The sequence below is a fragment of the Geotrypetes seraphini genome, chromosome 9 (assembly GCF_902459505.1).
Source record: "Geotrypetes seraphini chromosome 9, aGeoSer1.1, whole genome shotgun sequence".
Lineage (NCBI taxonomy): Eukaryota > Metazoa > Chordata > Amphibia > Gymnophiona > Dermophiidae > Geotrypetes > Geotrypetes seraphini.
Window position 1 is genome coordinate 133,095,580 of NC_047092.1, and position 19,951 is coordinate 133,115,530.

The window sequence follows — 19,951 nt, forward strand, 5'->3', positions numbered from 1 at the left end:
GTCAACTTTCATCTTCTACATAAAACTTGACCGCATCAAGATACAGGATGGAACTCTTAACTGGAAATTGTGGCAGAATTGTGGCATATGGACTCTTCAGGACTTAATTAAGAACTCTCAATGGATGTCCTTCGCTGACTTACAGGTATGCTATAACCTACCTCACCATCAACATTATCTCTGGTTACAATTGAGACACTGCTTGACTGCTCTCTTCCAAGATGTAGGGCAGATACTTTCGCAAATATCTCTAATCAATAATAACAAAAAAGGGATCGCCTCTCGATGGTATACTGCTATGCGAAAGTCTTTTACTCCCTCATTAACCAACATGATGAACGCTTGGAATGAAGACTTGGGCCTTTTGATGGAAGATGTGGCTTGGCGGGATGTCTGGATTAACATTCAGATTATTATTCAGATCATCTCGCTCAACCGGTGTACTTCAGTCCATGTTCTTCCTTCTACATAGAACTCACTGGACTCCAGTAAAGGTTGCAAAGTTTTCAAATGGTCTTTCTCCCATGTTCTGGTCTTGCAACTCTCAGGAGGGTACGTTAATGCACATGATTTATGCATGCTCACACCTCTCTGTCTACTGGAGTAAAGTTTGGCACACCATTTCTTCAATCCTGAATATACAGGAGCCCCTAAATCCGAGCATTATTATATTGGGACATCATAGTCTCCGTCAACCGTTGTCAGTTCATAATGTGAGATTGCTTAACACCCTTCTTTTTCTGGCCCTCAAAAATATACTACACTGTTGGAAGGACCTATCCCAGACAGATTATACCACTTGGTGGAACATGGTATGCCTCACAGCGAAATATGAAAGTATTATAGCAGAAAAATACAGGTCCACGAGCTCCTATTTTAAGATTTGGAGCCCTGTCAACTTCTATTGCAACACTGGATGATGGCATTCAGTTACTGACTTGTTCTCCACAACAGAAATTATCATGAGGTCTGTGTTTGTATATCCTATAACAAAATGCTAATAAAACTGATTGAACTTAAAAAAAAGAAATTATCCCACATTATGGCTAATGCCTTGATCTGCTACTAGATTATAGTCCTGATGTCTCTCTGTACTTTGGATATTTTAGATGCTATGGCTGTGAGTGTGTCGATATTCTTCTTCTAGATAGGCTTGGAACAGCTTGTTGTATTACATGGATATTATTGTATGATTCTTTTTTTCTTGTACAGCTTGTCTGTATCTTGCCTCGTTAACATTTCTCTTTTTGTACTTATTGCATATTAAAATCAATAAAATCTTTGAACTAAAATAAAAAAAACTTCTTTCCCACTGAATGTCTCTGTTTTTCCTCTTAAAAATAAAAAAAACTGAAAAGTATCTATGGCCAGATTTACATAACCAGTTCCACAAAAAATTAAAAAAACCTTGTTCTGTTTAGCTGAAATTATGAATCTCATGTGACCTATATAAACTTAAATAATTGTAGCTGAAAAAAAGAGTAGAATAACTGATACCCTAGTAACCAGGAAAATCAAAGTCTTGAATAGCTCCCTGTTGGCTTCAATATCACTATAAATGTCATTTTAGTCAGGCAAGGATGAGAATAAACATGAAATGTATGATGCCTAGACTAAAGTACCTAGTTGGAAAATAACTGTGCTTCACTACTTATAAATTTACGTTATTAAATGTAAGAAGAATTAAGAGGTGCCTACAAAAGAACACAGATTAAATTTTCTTTCAAGAAATCCCACATGAAAGATAAATGTCTAGGAATAAAGGAATAGGTCTATCAGTTTAGGTTAAATTCAATCTTTCCCCACTTCAGAAAGGAATGAAGCTCAAATACATAAAAGAGCCCCTTAATTTAGGCACCAACTGCATGCACTAATTTACAGACTAGGCACACATATACAGTACATGCAAATGACATTATAAATCGGCATTTATATTCAAATGTGCTCTCCTGCCCACTTAAATCACTTTGAATATTGGCCCAATTATGTTAATTCATACATTATTTTTGTTTTGAAAAAGTACCAGTACCTGCACTAAGAAAAGGGTTAAGTGCCATTGACTCAAGCTCAAGTCCTAGCGGATTGATGATTTACAGATATAAAAAGAAATTGGTTTTGTGTTAGTCCAGTAAGGTCATCCTCATGGTTGTTTTCAATGTATCCAGCCATATGATTGCAGGTCACCCTCTTCACTTGGTTCCTTCGATCTTCCAAAATATGATGTCCTTCTCCAATGATTTTTCTCTTCTGCCAATATGACCAAAATAAGACAGTCATAACTTCATCATTTGGGCTTTAAGTGACATAGCTGGTTTAATCTCTTCCAGAATTGATTTGATAGTTCTTCTGACAGGTCCATGGCATTCATAAAATCCTTCTCCAGCACCAAACCTCAAAAGAGTCAATCTTCTTTCTGTCTTGTTTCTGTAATGTCCTGCTTTCTCATGTACTATTTATGGTACACTCACATACTTTCATTTATTTAGTTGTTTGTTCGTTTAGTTATTATACTTATATCCTGCCATATCTAAAATTTTCAGTAGGTTACAATAAAACATACACATTAAGAGTATTATAATTACACTAGTCTTTAAGCCCGTTACATTAACGGGTGCTAGAATAGATGTGTCTGTCTTTCTTTCTATCTGTCTGTCTCTCTCTCTCTCTTCGGCTGTCCACCACCACCCCTTGCCTGCCCCCCCTGTCCAGCAATAGTGCTTTCTTTCTGTCTATCTCTCTCCTTGGCTGCTGTCTGTCTGTCTGTCTTTCTGTCTCTCTCTCCTTGGCCCCTGTGTTTGTCTGTCTTTCTTTCTCTCTCTCTCTCTCTCCTTGTCCTCTGTCTGTCTTTCTTTCTGTCTGTCTCTCTCTCTCTCTCTCCTTGGCCGCTGTCTGTCTGTTTGTCTTTCTTTCTTTCTGTCTGTCTCTCTGGCCCCCTGTCTGTCTGTCATTCTTTCTGTCTGTGTCTCTCCCTGGCCCCCTGTCTGTCTTTCTTTCTTTCTCTCTCTCTCTTCTTGGCCACTAGCTGTCTGTCTGTTTTTCTCTCTCTCTCTCTCTCTCTCTCTCTCCTTGGCCGCTGTCTGTCTTTCTTTCTTTCTGTCTCTTTCTCTCCTTGGTCACTTTCTGTCTGTCTTTCTTTCTGTCTCTCTCTCCTTGGCTGATTTCTGTCTGTCTGTCTTTCTTTCTCTCTCTCTCTCTCTCTCTCCCCTTGGCCGCTGTCTGTCTGTTTGTCTTTCTTTCTTTCTGTCTGCCTCTCTGGCTCCCTGTCTGTCATTCTTTCTGTCTGTGTCTCTCCCCGGCCTCGTCTGTCTGTCTTTCTTTCTTTCTCTCTCTCTTCTTGGCCACTAGCTGTCTGTCTGTCTTTCTTTCTATCTCTCCCCGTCTGTCTGTCATTCTTTCTGTCTGTGTCTCTCCCTGGCCCCCTGTATGTCTGTCTTTCTTTCTTTCTCTGTCTCTCTTTGGCCGCAGTCTGTCTGTCTCTCCGGCCCCCTGTCTGTTTGTCATTCTTTCTGTCAGTGTCTCTCCCTGGCCACTTGTCTGTCTGTCTGACTCTCTGGCCCCCTGACAGCTTGTCTCTCTTTCTCTGTTGCGCCATGCCTGCCTGTCTCTCCGTGGCCCCTTTCTGTCTCCCCCCAGAGCAAACCAAGATTGCTGCCTGCTCCCAGCACAGCTCCTCCCCCCCAAAGCAGCCCCTTTTCCCTCTCCCCCTCCACTTCCCTGTGCAGCAGTAGCAGCTCGACACCTCGCAGCACCCGCACCCTGTCCGCCTCATCAAAGCCAAAGGACACCCTCCTGCTGTTGCTCTCGGCGGTGAATCCTCCTGCGGTTGCTATCGCTGCCACTCAAACTGCCACACGCGCTGCAAATCGAACACGGCCACGGAGGCACAAATCACAGAGGCAGGGATCACACCATTGTAAGTGCGCATGTGCGCTTACGGTTTTATTATAGATGATTTACAACACAAAAACAAATCAAGGATAATAATAAAATACTGTATATCAAAACAGAAATGGACCTCCATTCTCCTAATTAAAACTTCTTCAGCTGCAACTCCTTTCTCAAATAAGCAATATCTTAATATAACTATGTATCGGTAGGTTATATATAGGTATATGCTAAGGGAGAGAAGGATATCTCTCAGATGTTGAGAAAGGGGAAGGAGAAGGGTGCTGCTTGGTGCTCATTAACTCAGACATTACCTGCATCAATTGAGAGCAATCATTTCATTTTTAGACTGATTTTTTTTCCTTATTATAGACATATGGGCTGCCATGTATTGATTATTGCAATCTCTACCTTATTTACTAATACCTTTATTAACTGTGTCTCTGGCCAGTTCATAACATCTCCAAGAACATTTTATCACACTTTGCTGGTATTCAAAATAATATCCTTCTGTTCTTTCTGATATCTCAGGATAGGTGGTTTCATTTAAAAAAAAAGAGCAACCACTGAAAATGCTCTGTTTATTGCAATTGTAGCTGGCCTTTCTTATGGGAGGACTACAAACAAGATCTTCTTGCAAGGACTGTAAACTTCCTGTAGGAAATTAACTTTTCTTCTAGGCTATCAGAACTTAAAGCAGAGTTACTAACTATAACAGGTGTTACCCAGGGACTGCAGGTATATTCTCACATGTGGGTGATATCATCCATGGAGCCTGGTACAGATAGTGAAAAGTGTACCATCACTCAAACCAACTGGAGGTGGTTTGAGTGAAAGGTTGGAGTTCATGAGTCCTTTCATAAACCAGGAAACTAGGGAATGAGTGACCAGAGATTTATTTTTGAAAAGAAACATAGAAACATAATGGCTAAATGGCCCATCCAGTCTGCCCATTCACAGTAACCATTATCTCTTCTTCTTTCTAAGAGATCCCATGTGCCTATCTCACGCTTTCTTGAATTCAAACACAGTCTCTATCTATACCACCTCTTCTGGGTGCATCTACCACCCTTTCTGTAAAAACGTATTTCCTTAGATTACTCCTGAGCCAATCACCTCTAACTTCATCCTATGCCCTCTCATTCCAGAGCTTCCTTTCAAATGAAAGAGACTCAACTCTTGCGCATTTACACTATGCAGATATTTATGGAGGAGTGTGTGGCGTAGTGGTTGAAGCTACAGCCTCAGCACCCTGGGATTGTGGGTTCAAACCCCGTGCTGCTCCTTGTGACCCTGGGCAAGTCACTTAATCCTCCATAGCCCCAGGTACGTTAGATAGATTGTGAACCCACTGGGACAAATGCTTGAGTACCTGATGCTGGGACCCAGGGAAAATGCTTGAGTACCTGATTGTAAAACCGCTTAGATAACCTTGATAGGCGGTATATAAAATCCGAATAAAACTTGAAAACTTGAAACTTTAAACATCCCTATTATATCTTCCCTCTCCCAATTTACTCCAAATATACAGATTGAGATCTTTAAGTCTGTCCCCATACACCTTATGATGAAGACCACGCACCATTTGAGTAGCCTTCCTCTGAACTGACTCCATACTTTTTATACCTTTTTGAAGGTGCAGTCTCCAGAATTGTACACAATACAGTAAAACCTTGGTTTGTGAGCATAATTTGTTCCAAAAATATACTTGTAATCCAAAACACTTGTATATCAATGTGAATTTCCCCATAAAAAATAATGAAAACTCAGACGATTCATTCCACAACCCAAAAATTTAATACAAAATACTATACGTACAATACTTGTGGTTGCAAGACCTCGCTCATTTAGAACAGTCACTATAATCCTGCATCATCAGAGAGAGAAGAACCATCGGCTCAGTTGTGATGATGTGATGCGTGTATACTGTATGCACTCATATTGCAAGACTTTGCTTGTTTAGAACAGTCACTACACTCTTGCAGTGTCAAGAGAGAGAACCACCATCAACTCAGTTGTGATGTGTTTATACTGTATGTACTTGTATTGCAAGACATTGCTTGTATATCAAGTTAAAATTTAATAAAATGTTTTTCTTGTCTTGCAAAACACTTGCAAACCAAGTTATTTGCAATCCAAGGTTTTATTCTAAATGAGGTCTTACCAGATCATTTATACAAGAACATTAATACCTTCTTTTTCCTACTAACCATAGCTCTTTTTATGCACCCTAGCATTCTTCTAGCTTTCACCATCACCTTTTCAATCTGTTTGACCACCTTAAGATCATCACATACAATCACACCCAAGTCCTGCTCTTCTGTCTTCACCCCCTAAACTGTACCATTCCTTTGGGTTTTTGCAACCTAAATGCATGACCTTACATTTTTTTACATTAAATTTTAGCTGCCGAATTTCAGACCATTCTTCAAGCCCCTCTAGGTCTTTTTTCATGTTATTCATACCATCCGGGGTGTCTACTCTATTGCAGATTTTGGTATCATCCACAAAGAGGCAAATCTTACCTGACAGCCCTTTAGTAATATCGCTTATAAAATTGGTAAAAAGAACAGGCCCAAGATCAGAACCTTGAGGCACACCACTGGTAACATCCCTTTCCTCACAGCTATCTCCATTGGCCACTACCCTTTGTCTTCTTCCACTCAACCAGTTCCTGACCCAACACATTACTTTGGGGCCCATTCCAAAGGTACTCAGTTTATTTATTAGACGTCTCTGTGGAACACTGTCAAAGGTTTCGCTAAAATCTAAATATATCACATCTAGTGCACTCCCTCTATCCAATTCTCTGGTCACCCAGTCAAAGAAATTGATCAGATTTGTCTGACAACACCTACCTATAATGAATCCATGTTGCCTCTAGTCCTGTAAGCCACTGGATTCCAGAAACATGGTAAGTACTAATAGTACTGAGGTCCAGAGTTGGATAAATGGAAAAAATAGTCCAACACTGATAGAAGCGAAGAGGAGGAAGAATCAGGGTCATGGAGATTACACCTTGAAATTAAGCATTTCCATGTGTGCTCAAAGCATTGCTGGGTAGAAGGCTTTCCGGAAGCAGCTATAATGGCTTGTACTGAGTCAGAAAGATTAAAATCTGCTGAAGTCAGAGCAAGAGATACCAAGCTGTTGGGTATAGAAATTGCAAATTAGGATGCAAAAGAGAACCTTGACTCTGCGTGAGCAGTAATGGAAAGATCTGTAATGGAATTGGATCCTTGGCACTCAGTTGAACTAGAAGGGAGAACCAAGGTTGCCTGGGCCACCGAGGAGCTATCAGAATCATGGTGGCTGACTCTTGCTTGAGCTTAATTAAAGTCTTCCGAATAAGAGAGATTGGCAGAAATGCATAAAGGAACTTGTTTGTCGAATCTAAAAGAAAAACATCTGCTTCAAGATGATGCAGAGAGTACTGTCTGGAGCAGAATTGAGGCAGCTTGTGATTGTGGGGAGACATACAGGTCTATCTGAGGATTCCCTCAAAGAGAGAAGATGTGGTGCAAGACTGTGGAATAGAGAGACCACTTGTGTGGACAGAGAAATCTGCTGAGATTGTTTGCCAGGACATTCTGTTTGTCTTGTACATATAAGGCTTTGAGAAATATGTTCTGAGGAATTGCCCAATTTCAAATGTGCTCAGCTTCTTGACAGAGAGGAAGAGAGCCCGTGGCCCCTGCTTGTTGATGTAGTATATCACCACTTGATTGTCTGTGCAAACAAGGAGGACTTGGTTAGAAAGATGATCTTGAAATGTGATGAGATCTTTGCAAATTGCCTGTAGCTCTAACAGGTTGATGTGGAATTTCTTTTCTCGAGAAGTCCACAAACCTCGAGTCCTGAGATTGTCTAGGTAGGCTCCTCAAGTTTCTTTGAAAGCTCATCAAAATCCAAAGCTTCAAGGAGCTCTGCTCTAGGCTCAGTGTCCGCCTCCAATTTTATAGGCAAAGCTTTTCCCATGTGCCTGATAAATTTGGTAAAGGGAAGTCCCTCTAGAGGGGATCTGTGTGTGTAAGGCAGAGGAAATGGGTCTGATGGAATACCATATGACTCTGCAGCAGATAGTGTAGGTTCATTGTCAGAAACAGTGTCATGTTGAGAAAGATCAGAATCAACATCTGGTGCACCAAGATATTATAGGACAGAGAAGACTGTTTTCTGGTTTGAAGGCTATGAGAGCATCAAGAAGAGCTTCTGCACCGATGCCAGTACCGATCCGATGATAAGGATAAAGAATTATGTTTGGAATGACTAGATCTTGACTTGCATCAAGGAGAAGAAGAGCTGGTAACACACAATGGTTGCTTAGATCTAGAAGAGCGAGCATTGGTACCATAAGATGACAACGTTCGTCAATGCTTTGATGCAGAGCACTGGTGCATTGATGTAGAGTGGCGCTGCATCGATGCAGATGCAGAACAGGTACCATGTGCCCTCAATGAGCTAAGCTCAGGTGTGGCCAGTACCAAGGGAGTCGATGTAAACACAGGTGCTGTATGCAGCTTAAAGAGGTCACCAAGCTCTCTCTGGAAGAACTCCTTCAGTTGATCTCGGTATCCTTGGCTCAACAGCCAGTACCATCAGTGCTTGCAGAATGTCGAGGAATGGGTGACCTCGATGAGGTTGCCCACCCTATAGGAGACTCAGTCTTAACAGAAGGAGATTGATGGCTATTCCTTAGTAGAAATTAAAGGTATATACGCATGCAGTGGGGAGGAGTTGAAGTCAGGGAAGGGCCAAGGCCAAGAATACCCTGCTTCTTTCCCTGCAGGATCGCTGCAATTACCGGAAATTTGGGGGGAAGCCATGGCCCCTGTGGTCCCCCCTATTCCGACACCTACGGCTTAGCAGATCCCTAAGCTATCATATCAGATGTGAGGAAGAAAGACATTGAAACTGGTGAAGTTTTGACTGAGTTATGAAAAAAAAAAAGCTTTGTATAGGTTTCCTTTATTTTTGAAACACAGGGTCAGTTCCTCCAAACTTTAATGTGGTCGCTAAACTGGTTTCTGATGGTTTGGCCTGAACACATTTTAACGGCGGATTAGCAAAATAACTTACCTTGGCATTTAGCGAGCTTACTAGCAAATGGGTTCTTCAATATTGAAATGAGCACACTGGTGGATTCTTAAAAATCGCTGAGCCATTTTCCAAGAGCAGTGTTTCTCCCCCTGTTGGTGGGAGGTGGCTTGGCGGCGGGAGAGAGTGGGCATCTCTCCCACTGCTGGTGGGGGGATTGCTTGATGGCGAGAGAAAGTGGGCATCTTTTTCTGCTGCGAGGGGGGGGTGTTTGCGGCAGGAGAGAGTGGGCATCTCTCCCACTGTTGTTTTTTGTTTTAATTTTTCTTTTTGCGTTTATTCTGTGCATGTGCCCATCCATATCGTCAGCAATGGGCACATGCAAATTTAGCGAGACTTTGCTATTCTCTGCCAATCTCATTTGCATGAGCATATTTTACAGAATGACTCACTTTTTTAAAAATCACTACCTCAATTACTGCAATAGAAATAGTAGCCCGTCATTTTTTAACATGGTTTTTTGAGATTCTAGGCCATAGTGTACTAACCTACTGAGCATTCTTTTAGCCTATTCAGCCAGCTAAAAGCACTAGGGTTTTTCCAATAATTCAAAATACTGCAGCTTACCACTGCCTCAGACACAATTCAGGAACATTTTGATCACTCTTCACTGGTTGCCAGTTATTCATTAGGTGAATTTTAAAGTTTTAGCCTTGATGGTCAAAAGTCACCTATATAACTGAGTAGTTGATGTCTCAGAATTCACCTCATGTATTGCATTCACAAGAGGATAATTTATTTGATGATTCAATCTCCAAAAGCTGTTAGCAGTGCTAAAGCTCATCATCAGAAATCACTGTTTTTCTTATTTAATTCTTGTAGCCACAAATCCCTAAATTCTGTCTATGGTGCTTTAAGTTGTGTGCAAATTGGTGCTCACAGCTGATTTGCATGTACAACAATTGATTATTTGGCCTAATCAGTGCTGGCAATTAACACTTTATAATTGGTGTTAATTGGCACTAATTAAAACTTATACAGTGGTACCTCGGTTTACGAGTGCACCGGTTTGCGAGTGTTTTGCAAGACGAGCAAAACATTTGCAAACTTGGTGCCTCGTAAACCGAGCGCGCCTTGATTTACGAGCGCCCCCCCCCCCGTAAACCGGCACCCTCTCCCCCACGATCCGGCACCCCCCGCCGCGACCTGAGGTCCCCCCAACCCACCCAAACCCTCTTCTTCCTTTAATGTAGCCTCCACACCAGCACCAGCATGTCCTGTGCTGGTGCCGGTGCCCGAAGATCTGCCTCCTGTGCTGGGCCTTGAGCATGTGCGCATGCTCAAGGCCTGAGAGTTCACGTCGAACGTTAACTCTCACGTCGAATGTGAACTCTCAGGCCTTGAGCATGCGCACATGCTCAAGGCCCAGCAAGGAGGCAGATCTTCGGGCACCGGCACCAACGCACAGGACATGTTGGTGCCGGTGCCGGTGCGGAGGCTACATCAAAGTAAGAAGAGGGTTCAGGTGGGTTGGGGGACCTCAGGTCGCAGCAGGGGGTGCCCGATGGCAGCAGGGTGGTGCCCGATGGCGGCGGGGGGTGCCCGATGGCGGCGGTGGGGGGTGCCGGATCGCGGGGGGGGAGGGTGCCGGTTCGCGGGGGGGGGGCCTTTGGGGGGAGCAATGCCGGTTCTCGTGGGGGGGGAGCAGCGCTGCTGGCCTCGGGGGGGGGGGGTGGGGGGTGGGAACCTATCAAAGCGAGTTTCCATTATTTCCTATGGGGAAACTCGCTTTGATAAACGAGCATTTTGGATTACGAGCATGCTGTACTCACTCGAGGAACGCAGAGAGAGGGGTGACATGATCGAGACATTCAAGTATCTCACGGGCCGCATCGAGGTGGAAGAAGATATCTTCGTTTTCAAGGGTCCCGCGGCAACAAGGGAGCATCCGTGGAAAATCAGGGGCGGGAAACTGCACGGGGACACCAGGAAATTCTTTTTCACTGAAAGGGTGGTTGATCGCTGGAATAGTCTTCCACTTCAGGTTATTGAGGCCAGCAGCGTGCCTGATTTTAAGGCCAAATGGGATAGACACGTGGGATCTATTCACAAAGAAAGGTAGGGGAGGGTCATTGGGGTGGGCAGACTAGATAGGCCGTGGCCCTTATCTGCCGTCTATTTCTATGTTTCTATGTTACCACTGTACATACAACTTGGAAGGCACAGTTCTACAAAAAGTATGTGCCAGTAGCAGTGTGAAAATTTGGAAAGCGGGCAAGTCCAAAGGCAGATTGTAGATGGATCATAGATATTCCTAAAAGATATAGAAACATAGAAGATGACGGCAGAAAAGGGCTACAGCCCATCAAGTCTGCCCACTCTGCTTACCCACCCCCTGTCTATGCCCTAATGACCCAATTTCCTTATCTTGACCCTCGTAGGGATCACACATGGGTATCCCATTTATTCTTAAAGTCTGGCACGCTCTCTGCCTCGATCACCTGCACTGGAAGCTTGTTCCAATGATCAACCACTCTCTCTGTAAAGAAATACTTTCTGGTGTCGCCATGAAATTTTCCGCCCCTGAGTTTGAGCGGGTGCTCTCTTGTGGCCGAGGGTCCCTTGAGAAAGAAAATATCATCTTCCACTTCGACACGTCCCGTGAGGTACTTAAATGTTTCAATCATGTCTCCCCTCTCCCTACGTTCCTCGAAGGTATAGAGCTGCAATTTGTTCAGTCTCTCTTCGTACGAGAGACCCTTGAGCCCCGAGATCATCCTGGTGGCCATCCACTGAACCGATTCAATTCTGCGCACATCTTTACTGTAATGTGGCCTCCAGAATTGCACACAGTACTCCAGATGAGGTCTCACCATGGCCCTGTACAACGGCATTATGACTTCAGGCTTTCGGCTGACGAAACTTCTATTGATACAACCCAATATCTGCCTTGCCTTAGATGAAGCCTTCTCCACTTGATTGGCAGTTTTCATGTCTGCACTGATGATTACTCCTAAATCTCGTTCTGCTGAAGTCCTAGTTAAAGTTTCTCCGTTCAAGAAGTACGTCCTGCATGGATTTCCGCTTCCGAGGTGCATGACCTTACATTTCTTAGCATTGAAGCCTAGCTGCCAGGTTGAGGACCAACTTTCCAATGTAAGCAGGTCCTGCGCCATATAATTCTGTAAACTGCATTCACTTACTATATTACATAGTTTGGCGTCATCGGCGAATAGTGTTATTTTACCTTGAAGCCCTTGAGTCAGATCCCCTATGAATATGTTGAAAAGGAGTAGACCCAGGACCGAGCCCTGCGGCACTCCACTGGTCACCTCCGATGTTTTAGAGAGGGTACCATTAACCACCACCCTCTGAAGTCTGCCACTCAGCCAATCATTGACCCATGCAGTCAGTGTCTCTCCTAACCCCTTCGATTCCATCTTGCTTAGCAGCCTGCGGTGTGGGACACTGTCAAAAGCTTTACTGAAGTCCAGGTACATGACGTCCAAAGACTCTCCTAAGTCCAACTTTCTTGTTACCCAGTCAAAGAAGCTGATGAGATTGGATTGGCAGGACCTACCCTTGGTGAATCCATTCTGACTGGGATCCCGAAGATTCCCTTCATTCAAGATCGTGTCCAATTTGCTTTTAATTAGTGTTTCCATGAGTTTGCACACTATTGATGTGAGACTCACCGGTCTATAATTCGCAGCCTCTGCCCTGCAACCCTTTTTATGCAGAGGAACGACATTAGCTAATTTCCAGTCCAGGGGAACTTTCCCCTTACTTAGGGATAGATTCACGCACAACTTAGGCATAGAAAGTTAGGCTTCATTTTAGCTGATCTAAATGGGTGCACCTAAGGTCGACACAGTGGCGCTTAGAATGATTCTATAAAAGGTATGTGCAACTTTGTAGAATCGCACTGATTCTATAAATTGTACTAAGATTCTATAAATGGGCATCCCAGGGCTGGCTGCCTATACTGTAGGTGATTATCGCAGGTGCAGGAAAATGCCTAGGGACACTTAAGCTTACCCAAGACTGAACGTGGTTTCGTCCGGAAGTGGCTATGGGCGAGCTTAAGTGGCCCTAGGCGTCTCCCTAGGGCCATGAGAGATGCCTGAAATGTAGGGCGAGCCTCTGCTCAAATCATTTGCATGTTAACTCAGTAGTGCATCAATCACTCGTCCACAATCAGCCAGAGAATCGGCCAACAGCGATCCAGTCGGTATTAGTGATTATCTTTAGTGCATCCAGGCCTAAGTGCAGCTACACACAACGGCAAATTAGCGCAAATTAGCACCAAATAATTCCAATTTTAACCAGTTATTGATAGTTTCAATTAGCACCTTATTTATCAAATAAGTTAAAGGCATAACTAAGTCTATTCTATGACTTGTGCATGCAACTTTGTACACTAAGGCCTGGATGCTCTAAAGATAATCGCTAATACTGACTGGATCACTATTGGCCAATTCTCTGGTCAATTGTGGATGAGCGATCGATGAACTAACGAATTAACATGCAAATGATTTAAGTGGAGACTCGACCTAATATCACCTGATCAATTGATGTGAGAGTGATTTAAACATGTGCGCGGAATATTCCTGTTGGTTCATGCTGCAATGGATGCATGCGCCTGTTGTATGCCAGTCATAGGCATGGCTTATTTGCGCACGTCATATGCTCACATCATCAGCGCACATCGAAGGTGTCAGCCGCAAAGCATTGTTGTCATAAAATGCAATATAAGGAATGCCAGCAACATAAGGAATGCTGGTACAGCTTTCCCTTCTTTTGGGAGCTATTGGAAGTAGCTGTTGGAAGCTGTTGGACAGAGCTGTTCGAAGATGGTGTTGGAAGGAGCTATTGAAAACTGTTGGACGGCTTTGTTGTAAAAGCGAGCAGTGAGCCAGTGTTTATACTTTTCCATCCTGTTTTCTGTTTACCGCTTTTTTCCACTGCATATCTAAATTTGTTTTTATAGTATAACTTCGATACAGATTCTACTACCCTCTGGGCTGAAGAGTTGGCAAGGATTGTGAGCAACTGGTCTTCATCAATTGCTCTTTTTTTGGATCGGTACACCTGATCACTATTTCTTCTGCTGGCAGAAGCCATTTTGTGCATCGATCGCTCACCTAGCTGGCATTTCAATACTAATCCCCATGGTCAGCAGTTTGGTGCATCGGGTCGGGAAATCCAGTTTAGCAAAGATGGTTAGATGATTGATAAGTTTAGTGCATCCCCTACTAAATAAGGAAGAAATTAGATAAATGCTACTCAGAATATGGTGCCCCCAAAAATCTGTGCTGAATGGTATTCTATAATGGGTGTTCCAGAATTGGTGCCCTTTATAGAATAAGTGAATAGGACTGGGATTCATACTCAGTTTTGGTCGTGAGGAGTTACACCAACTGAAGCATGGTGTAAATCCTGGTGCACAAGTTAGGCACAGATCCCCCAAATTCTATAAAACTGAATGTACTTTAAGGGAGTACTTGTGGCCCGCCCAAGCCCTTCCCCATTGCTACTTTCTCTTTGCAGATCTATGTTATTCTATAAATGGTGGTGTGTTTTGTTTTTTGTGTGTGGATTTGCTAGTTTTCAACCATTTCAGTGACTTTAAGCCGATAGAATGCGTTTTTTGCATCAAACTTTGGCAGAAAAGTAGCGTCTAATGTTCAGTGCCACATATAGAATTTTCCCCAAGTGCAAAAATGTCTAGGCAAAATTATAGAATGAAGGGGATAGTGTATACATTTCTGATAGCTGCACATGTGTGAACCATCACATATGTGCTTTCTGTCAGGATAAAGCACACACACTACATGGAAATAGTGCTAACTTTTTAAGGAGAGTGTGTAAGCCTGTTGTTTGTAGAATATAGACTACTGGCAATTATGTGTAACTTAATTGTTAAATTAGAATCTAATTAACACTATCACCAATAATTTGTGCTAATTGGCACTAATTTGCCATAATGTTTTTAATTGCAGTTAGTTACTATTCTATAAACTTAGGGATAGATTCACTAACCTCCGACCCGTGTCCGTTTGCATGCAGGCCGACGAATTTACTAAAGGCCTGCATGCAAATGGGGATGATCGTTGGCACGCCCCACCACCACCACCACATGGATCGCTAAAGAGCGATCCTTGAGCATGCGCAGACCATCTTACTTGCCTATAGATGGTCTGCGCATGCTCTCAGCATTTAAAAAATTTTTTTTTTTTGCAAGCCCTTCGTGCCCGGCAGAGGTATTTTTTTAACTTTTTAACTGTTTTTTTTCTACTTTGCGAGCCCATGGTTTTAACCCGCTTTAAACCCACAGGTTAAAAACATGGGCTTGCACTGCAGGGAAGGGCAGGCGAGTCAGGGGCTAAACAGGGCAGAAGATCAGCTGGAAAGTTGGGGGCTGAACAGGGCAGGAGATCACCTGCAAAAGTCGGGGGCTGAACAGGGCAGGAAATCAGGGCTGAGCAGGGCAGGAAATCAGCTGGAAAGTTTGGGACTGAACAGGGCAGGAGATCTGGGCTGAGCAGGGCAGGAGATCAGCTGGAAAGTCGAGGACTGAACAAGGCAGGAGATCTGGGCTGAGCAGAGCAGGAGATCAGCTGGAAAGTCGGAGACTGAACAGGGCAGGAGATCCGGGCTGAGCAGGGCAGGAGATCCGGACTGAGCAGGGCAGGAGATCCGGGCAGAGCAGAGCAGGAGAACTGGGCTGAGCAGGGCAGGAGATCCGGGCTGAGCAGGGCAGGAGATCTGGGCTGAGCAGGGCAGGAGATCAGCTGGAAAGTCGGGGACTGAATAAGGCAGGAGATCTGGGCTGAGCAGAGCAGGAGATCAGCTGGAAAGTCGGAGACTGAACAGGGCAGGAGATCCGGGCTGAGCAGAGCAGGAGATCCGGACTGAGCAGGGCAGGAGATCCAGGCAGAGCAGAGCAGGAGAACTGGGCTGAGCAGGGCAGGAGATCCGGGCTGAGCAGGGCAGGAGATCCGGGCTGAGCAGGGCAGGAGATCCGGGCTGAGCAGGGCAGGAGATCAGCTGGAAAGTCGGGGACTGAACAAGGCAGGAGATCCGGGCTGAGCAGGGCAGGAGATCCAGGCTGAGCAGGGCAGGAGATCTGGGCTGCGCAGGGCAGGAGAACCGGGCTGAACAGGGCAGGAGATCAGAGCTGAGCAGGGCAGATCAGCTGAAAAGTCGGGGGAGGAACAGGGCAGAAAATCAGCTGGAAAGTCGGGAGCTGAGAGCAGGAGATCGGGGCAGAGAGCAGGAGAGCTGGGGGAGGCAGAGAGCAGGTCGCTGCAGAGGCAGAGAGCGGGTTTATTTCAGGGCTGATTTGGCTGGCAGGACAGTCAGAAAGGAGGTGAGTGATTGGTTCCCAGCAGTCACTTCTTGTTGATCGGCCAGCCCAGTCGGTGTTCAAGATTTTTGTTTAGTGAATCGCATCCCTGCCTACTTTGTATGCTGTTTCCCTCATTTGCATGCAAGGATCGGAATCGGATGGGTACACAGGTTAATGAATCGGGAGGAGCCCAAGGCGTCTGAGCCAATCAGGGCCTTAGGCCCCTCCCCGTGCATCATTTGATGCACCGGGGTGGGGCCTAAGGCCGACATTACGCAGAAGCTGGCCTCAGGAGCAGGAGGGGAACCGTGCTCCCAACTAAAGGTTACCGACAGGTCTGCAGCAGTCGGGTTTGACAGTAATAAAACTCAATTCAAAGTAGCCAAGCAATTGTTAGTGAATCAATCACTTGGCTATTTTGCATGGGATTTTGCTCATTTGCACGGGAGGATCAGATCAGATATTGATAGTATAGTAGTTTAGTGAATCGGGTCAGGGTTTTGCAATCGTCGGTACAGGATCGGAAGGTTTAGTGAATCTAGCCCAAAATCTCTAGCATGTAACTGTAAGAGAGTGTACTTGTGGGAGGAGCATGGGCTGGTCAGGGACATACCACACATTTATGCTCTAAGCTTCTAGAATCATGTCAGTTAGACATGCAATTGTAACATTTAGTCATAGACATTTGCGTCAATGGCTGCATAAATGCTAACTCATACCAGTATTCTATAAACTGGCAATTATCACACACATGTAATTGCCAATATAGAATTTGTGCTTAGCGTGCCACATCTTAACACCTAATTTTAGGCAACCTGTACAGAATTTACCCCTTAGTGTGCATAGTGTGTGCTTTTACTGTGGACATTGTTTCAAGTGACAGTCCTAATAAGACCTACAATATTTCTTTATAGAACACATAATTCATATACCTATACAGAAGAAACATTACATCTGTTTAATTATACATCTGAATTTATTTTTTCACTTCTAAACTTGCATAATCAGTAAAGGCCTTTCTGGTTTGTGACATTTTTTAACCACTGCTATAATTACATGACTCATTCTGCATTGGATTTTTAAAATATTAACAGCTAATATGTCATGGGTGTACAACTGAGTTTTCTCAAACCTCAGTTTCACTTGGATGTGAAAGGAATTGCTGCTCATAGCCTTCCTCCAAAGCATCTGAAGTACAGTCTCACCATTTCAATGACTGTTGGGACTTTATTTTTCAAAGGAATTGTTATTAAAATGACCTCTAAAAGAGACAGCCCTGCCTATATTGTACTAATTTACGGTCCACAATCTTCAGTTAAACCAGTCGCATAAAAAGTTATTTTAATTTATTTAGATTTTTCTTAAAGATTTTTTAAATAAACAACCGTTCTTCATGACACAGATGCTGCAAAATTATACAATAATTAAGATTTTTCGATGCAGCTTTATCATAGCAATCCATGAGGCACTGAAACAAAAAGCTAGAAAACACAGCGCAGAAAGGAAAGCTACTAAACTTCTACAAGCTATATGTCAATTCAAGATACATATTTGCATTAGGTAGAATACTTTCTTCTTTGTATAGTACATCCATGTTTGGTTCGCTTACATGAGCTCCTTCAATAAAAACAATATCAAATCTATTATTTTGAACGTACCAACTTTCCGTTCCATCAGGACATGAGCAACAGAACATATAACAGCTGGATATGGGGAGATTCTATATGAAATAAATAATCGGTTTCAGTTCTCCTTCTATCTCGTAGGGATGAAATTTAAGTTCACCTGATCAGTTATTCCCCAAGCCTACCCCACTCGCCTCAAACTCACGCTGATTTAGTCTTTTTTGCTCACTAGTTTTGACTTTTTTAACAGCATTTAAAAACTTTATGCAAAAGCAAACCATGGAACATGCACTTAAATACGATTAGTACAGAGTTTATTACAGTATCTGGGCTACACAAACCCTTCAATAAATAAACAGAAATCATAGACAAATTTATAGCATGTTGCAACTAATTGGGGGAAAAATTAACAGCACACAGAGTAGAAATATATTGCATCTGGCAAATAGCTAGTAATATACTGATTTTTTTTTATTTATACGTTCTCCCAGTAGAACTCAGAACGATTTACATGAATTTATTCAAGTACTCAAGCATTTTTCCCTGTGGGCTCACAATCTATCTAGTGTACCCGGGGCAATGAGGGGATGGGATTAAGTGACTTGCCCAGGGTCACAAGGAGCAGCGTGGGTTTGAACCCACAACCCCAGGGTGCTGAGGCTGTAGCTTTAACCACTGCGCCACACTCTCCCCTACTTGCAACGTGTATCCTGCAAAAGAGACGAGAACAAGGCGCAGATACTCACCGAGCGTGGGCACATCGGGGACCAGTTTGAGGGGTCCGATCTGGCGGCTCTGGAACGCCGATCGCACTTCATGGCAGCTGGGAGACTTGCCCGTAGAGACCGAGGCGCATGCCACCACCAGCCCGAAGAGCACCAGCCCCCGGAGCGGGGCCGGGTACGCCACGCTGCTCCTTTCGCCGGCCATGACCCCCCCCCCCTCCCACCCCCAACCTGAGCCTAGCGCCGCAAGACACCGGGACGAGCAACGGCACCGTGCGGCAACTCCTCGGTCAACTTTTCCTCACAGCCCACAACCTCGCCCGCTGCTGCTGCCGCTTCTTCAGCCCGGGATAGGAACTCCCTTTTCCGTAGAGCAGTTTCTTTCACGAGCGCTACCGCCCGCGAGCCTCGTCGAGTCCAGGTAGATTAGTAACGCGGGGGTCGCTGTCTCCGAGAGCTCCACCGCCGTGCGTTCTGGGAACGCCAGTCGCCTGCTGCTCGCGCCTCCACCTACCCGCCCAGCACGGGGTTCGGCCCCTCGCGCTCTAGCAAGGTCGCGAGCCGCGGCCGCTTCGCTTATTGGCTCGGAATGAACCCAGCTAGAGGCTGCAGGATAGCGTCGCCCGGGAGAGGGTGAAGCGACCGTCACACTGGAAGGAAAAAAAAAAAGATCCGCGGGAAAGAGGGGGTCCCCCCTCCCCTGACATACTTTGGGGAACTGGTGTCAAGACCGGGTATTCAGGCAACACGTTTTATACATCACGCGTAGTATTGCAATGGAGCATTTATGGACATGTGCTCTATGCCTTCCGAACAGGATATTTACCCTCAGGATTAGGACTCAGCTGCAGCAAAGACATTGCCCAGAAGCTGTCAGTAAAGTGCTGCTCTCAAATAAGTAGAACAGCATTCGCAACATATCACTAAGCCATATAGTTCTAATTAAACTGTTTATTCTTATTTGAGAGCTTACAGACCTCTATGACATTTTAGCGCTGACGGATCCGTCTCAGCATAGGGAGGGAAAAGTATTAGGGATCCGTCAGCGCTAAAATGTCATAGAGGTCTGTCAGAGCCAGAGACTAAAAGTGGCGTGGACCTCAGAATTTAGGAAACCGGTTTAAAGGATTCGTTTTAGAGCCGCTGCAGCACTAGTCTCTAGCTCTGACAGACCTGATGACATTTCGGGAAGAGGTAAAACACGGATCTAAACCCGTACGGCCTTAAAAATCTGAGGTCCGCGTCCCTGCCGCTTGTAGTTTCTGTCGCTGACAGACCTTGATGAGATTTGAGCGCTGACGGATCCGTCTCAGCATAGGGAGGGAAAA

The 19,951-nt window shown here is 44.4% G+C and overlaps 1 protein-coding gene across 1 annotated transcript in view; it reads right to left on the reverse strand.

Annotated features, from left to right (window-relative positions):
- The window catches only part of LOC117366433 (glypican-5-like), a 944,740-nt gene extending 925,912 nt beyond the window's left edge, over positions 1–18,828 (reverse strand). Inside the window, exon 1 of the mRNA XM_033957771.1 lies at positions 18,645–18,828. Within this exon, the coding sequence (XP_033813662.1) occupies positions 18,645–18,828 (184 nt within the window). The remainder of the gene's footprint in view (positions 1–18,644) is intronic.
- Positions 18,829–19,951: the final 1,123 nt, after the last annotated feature.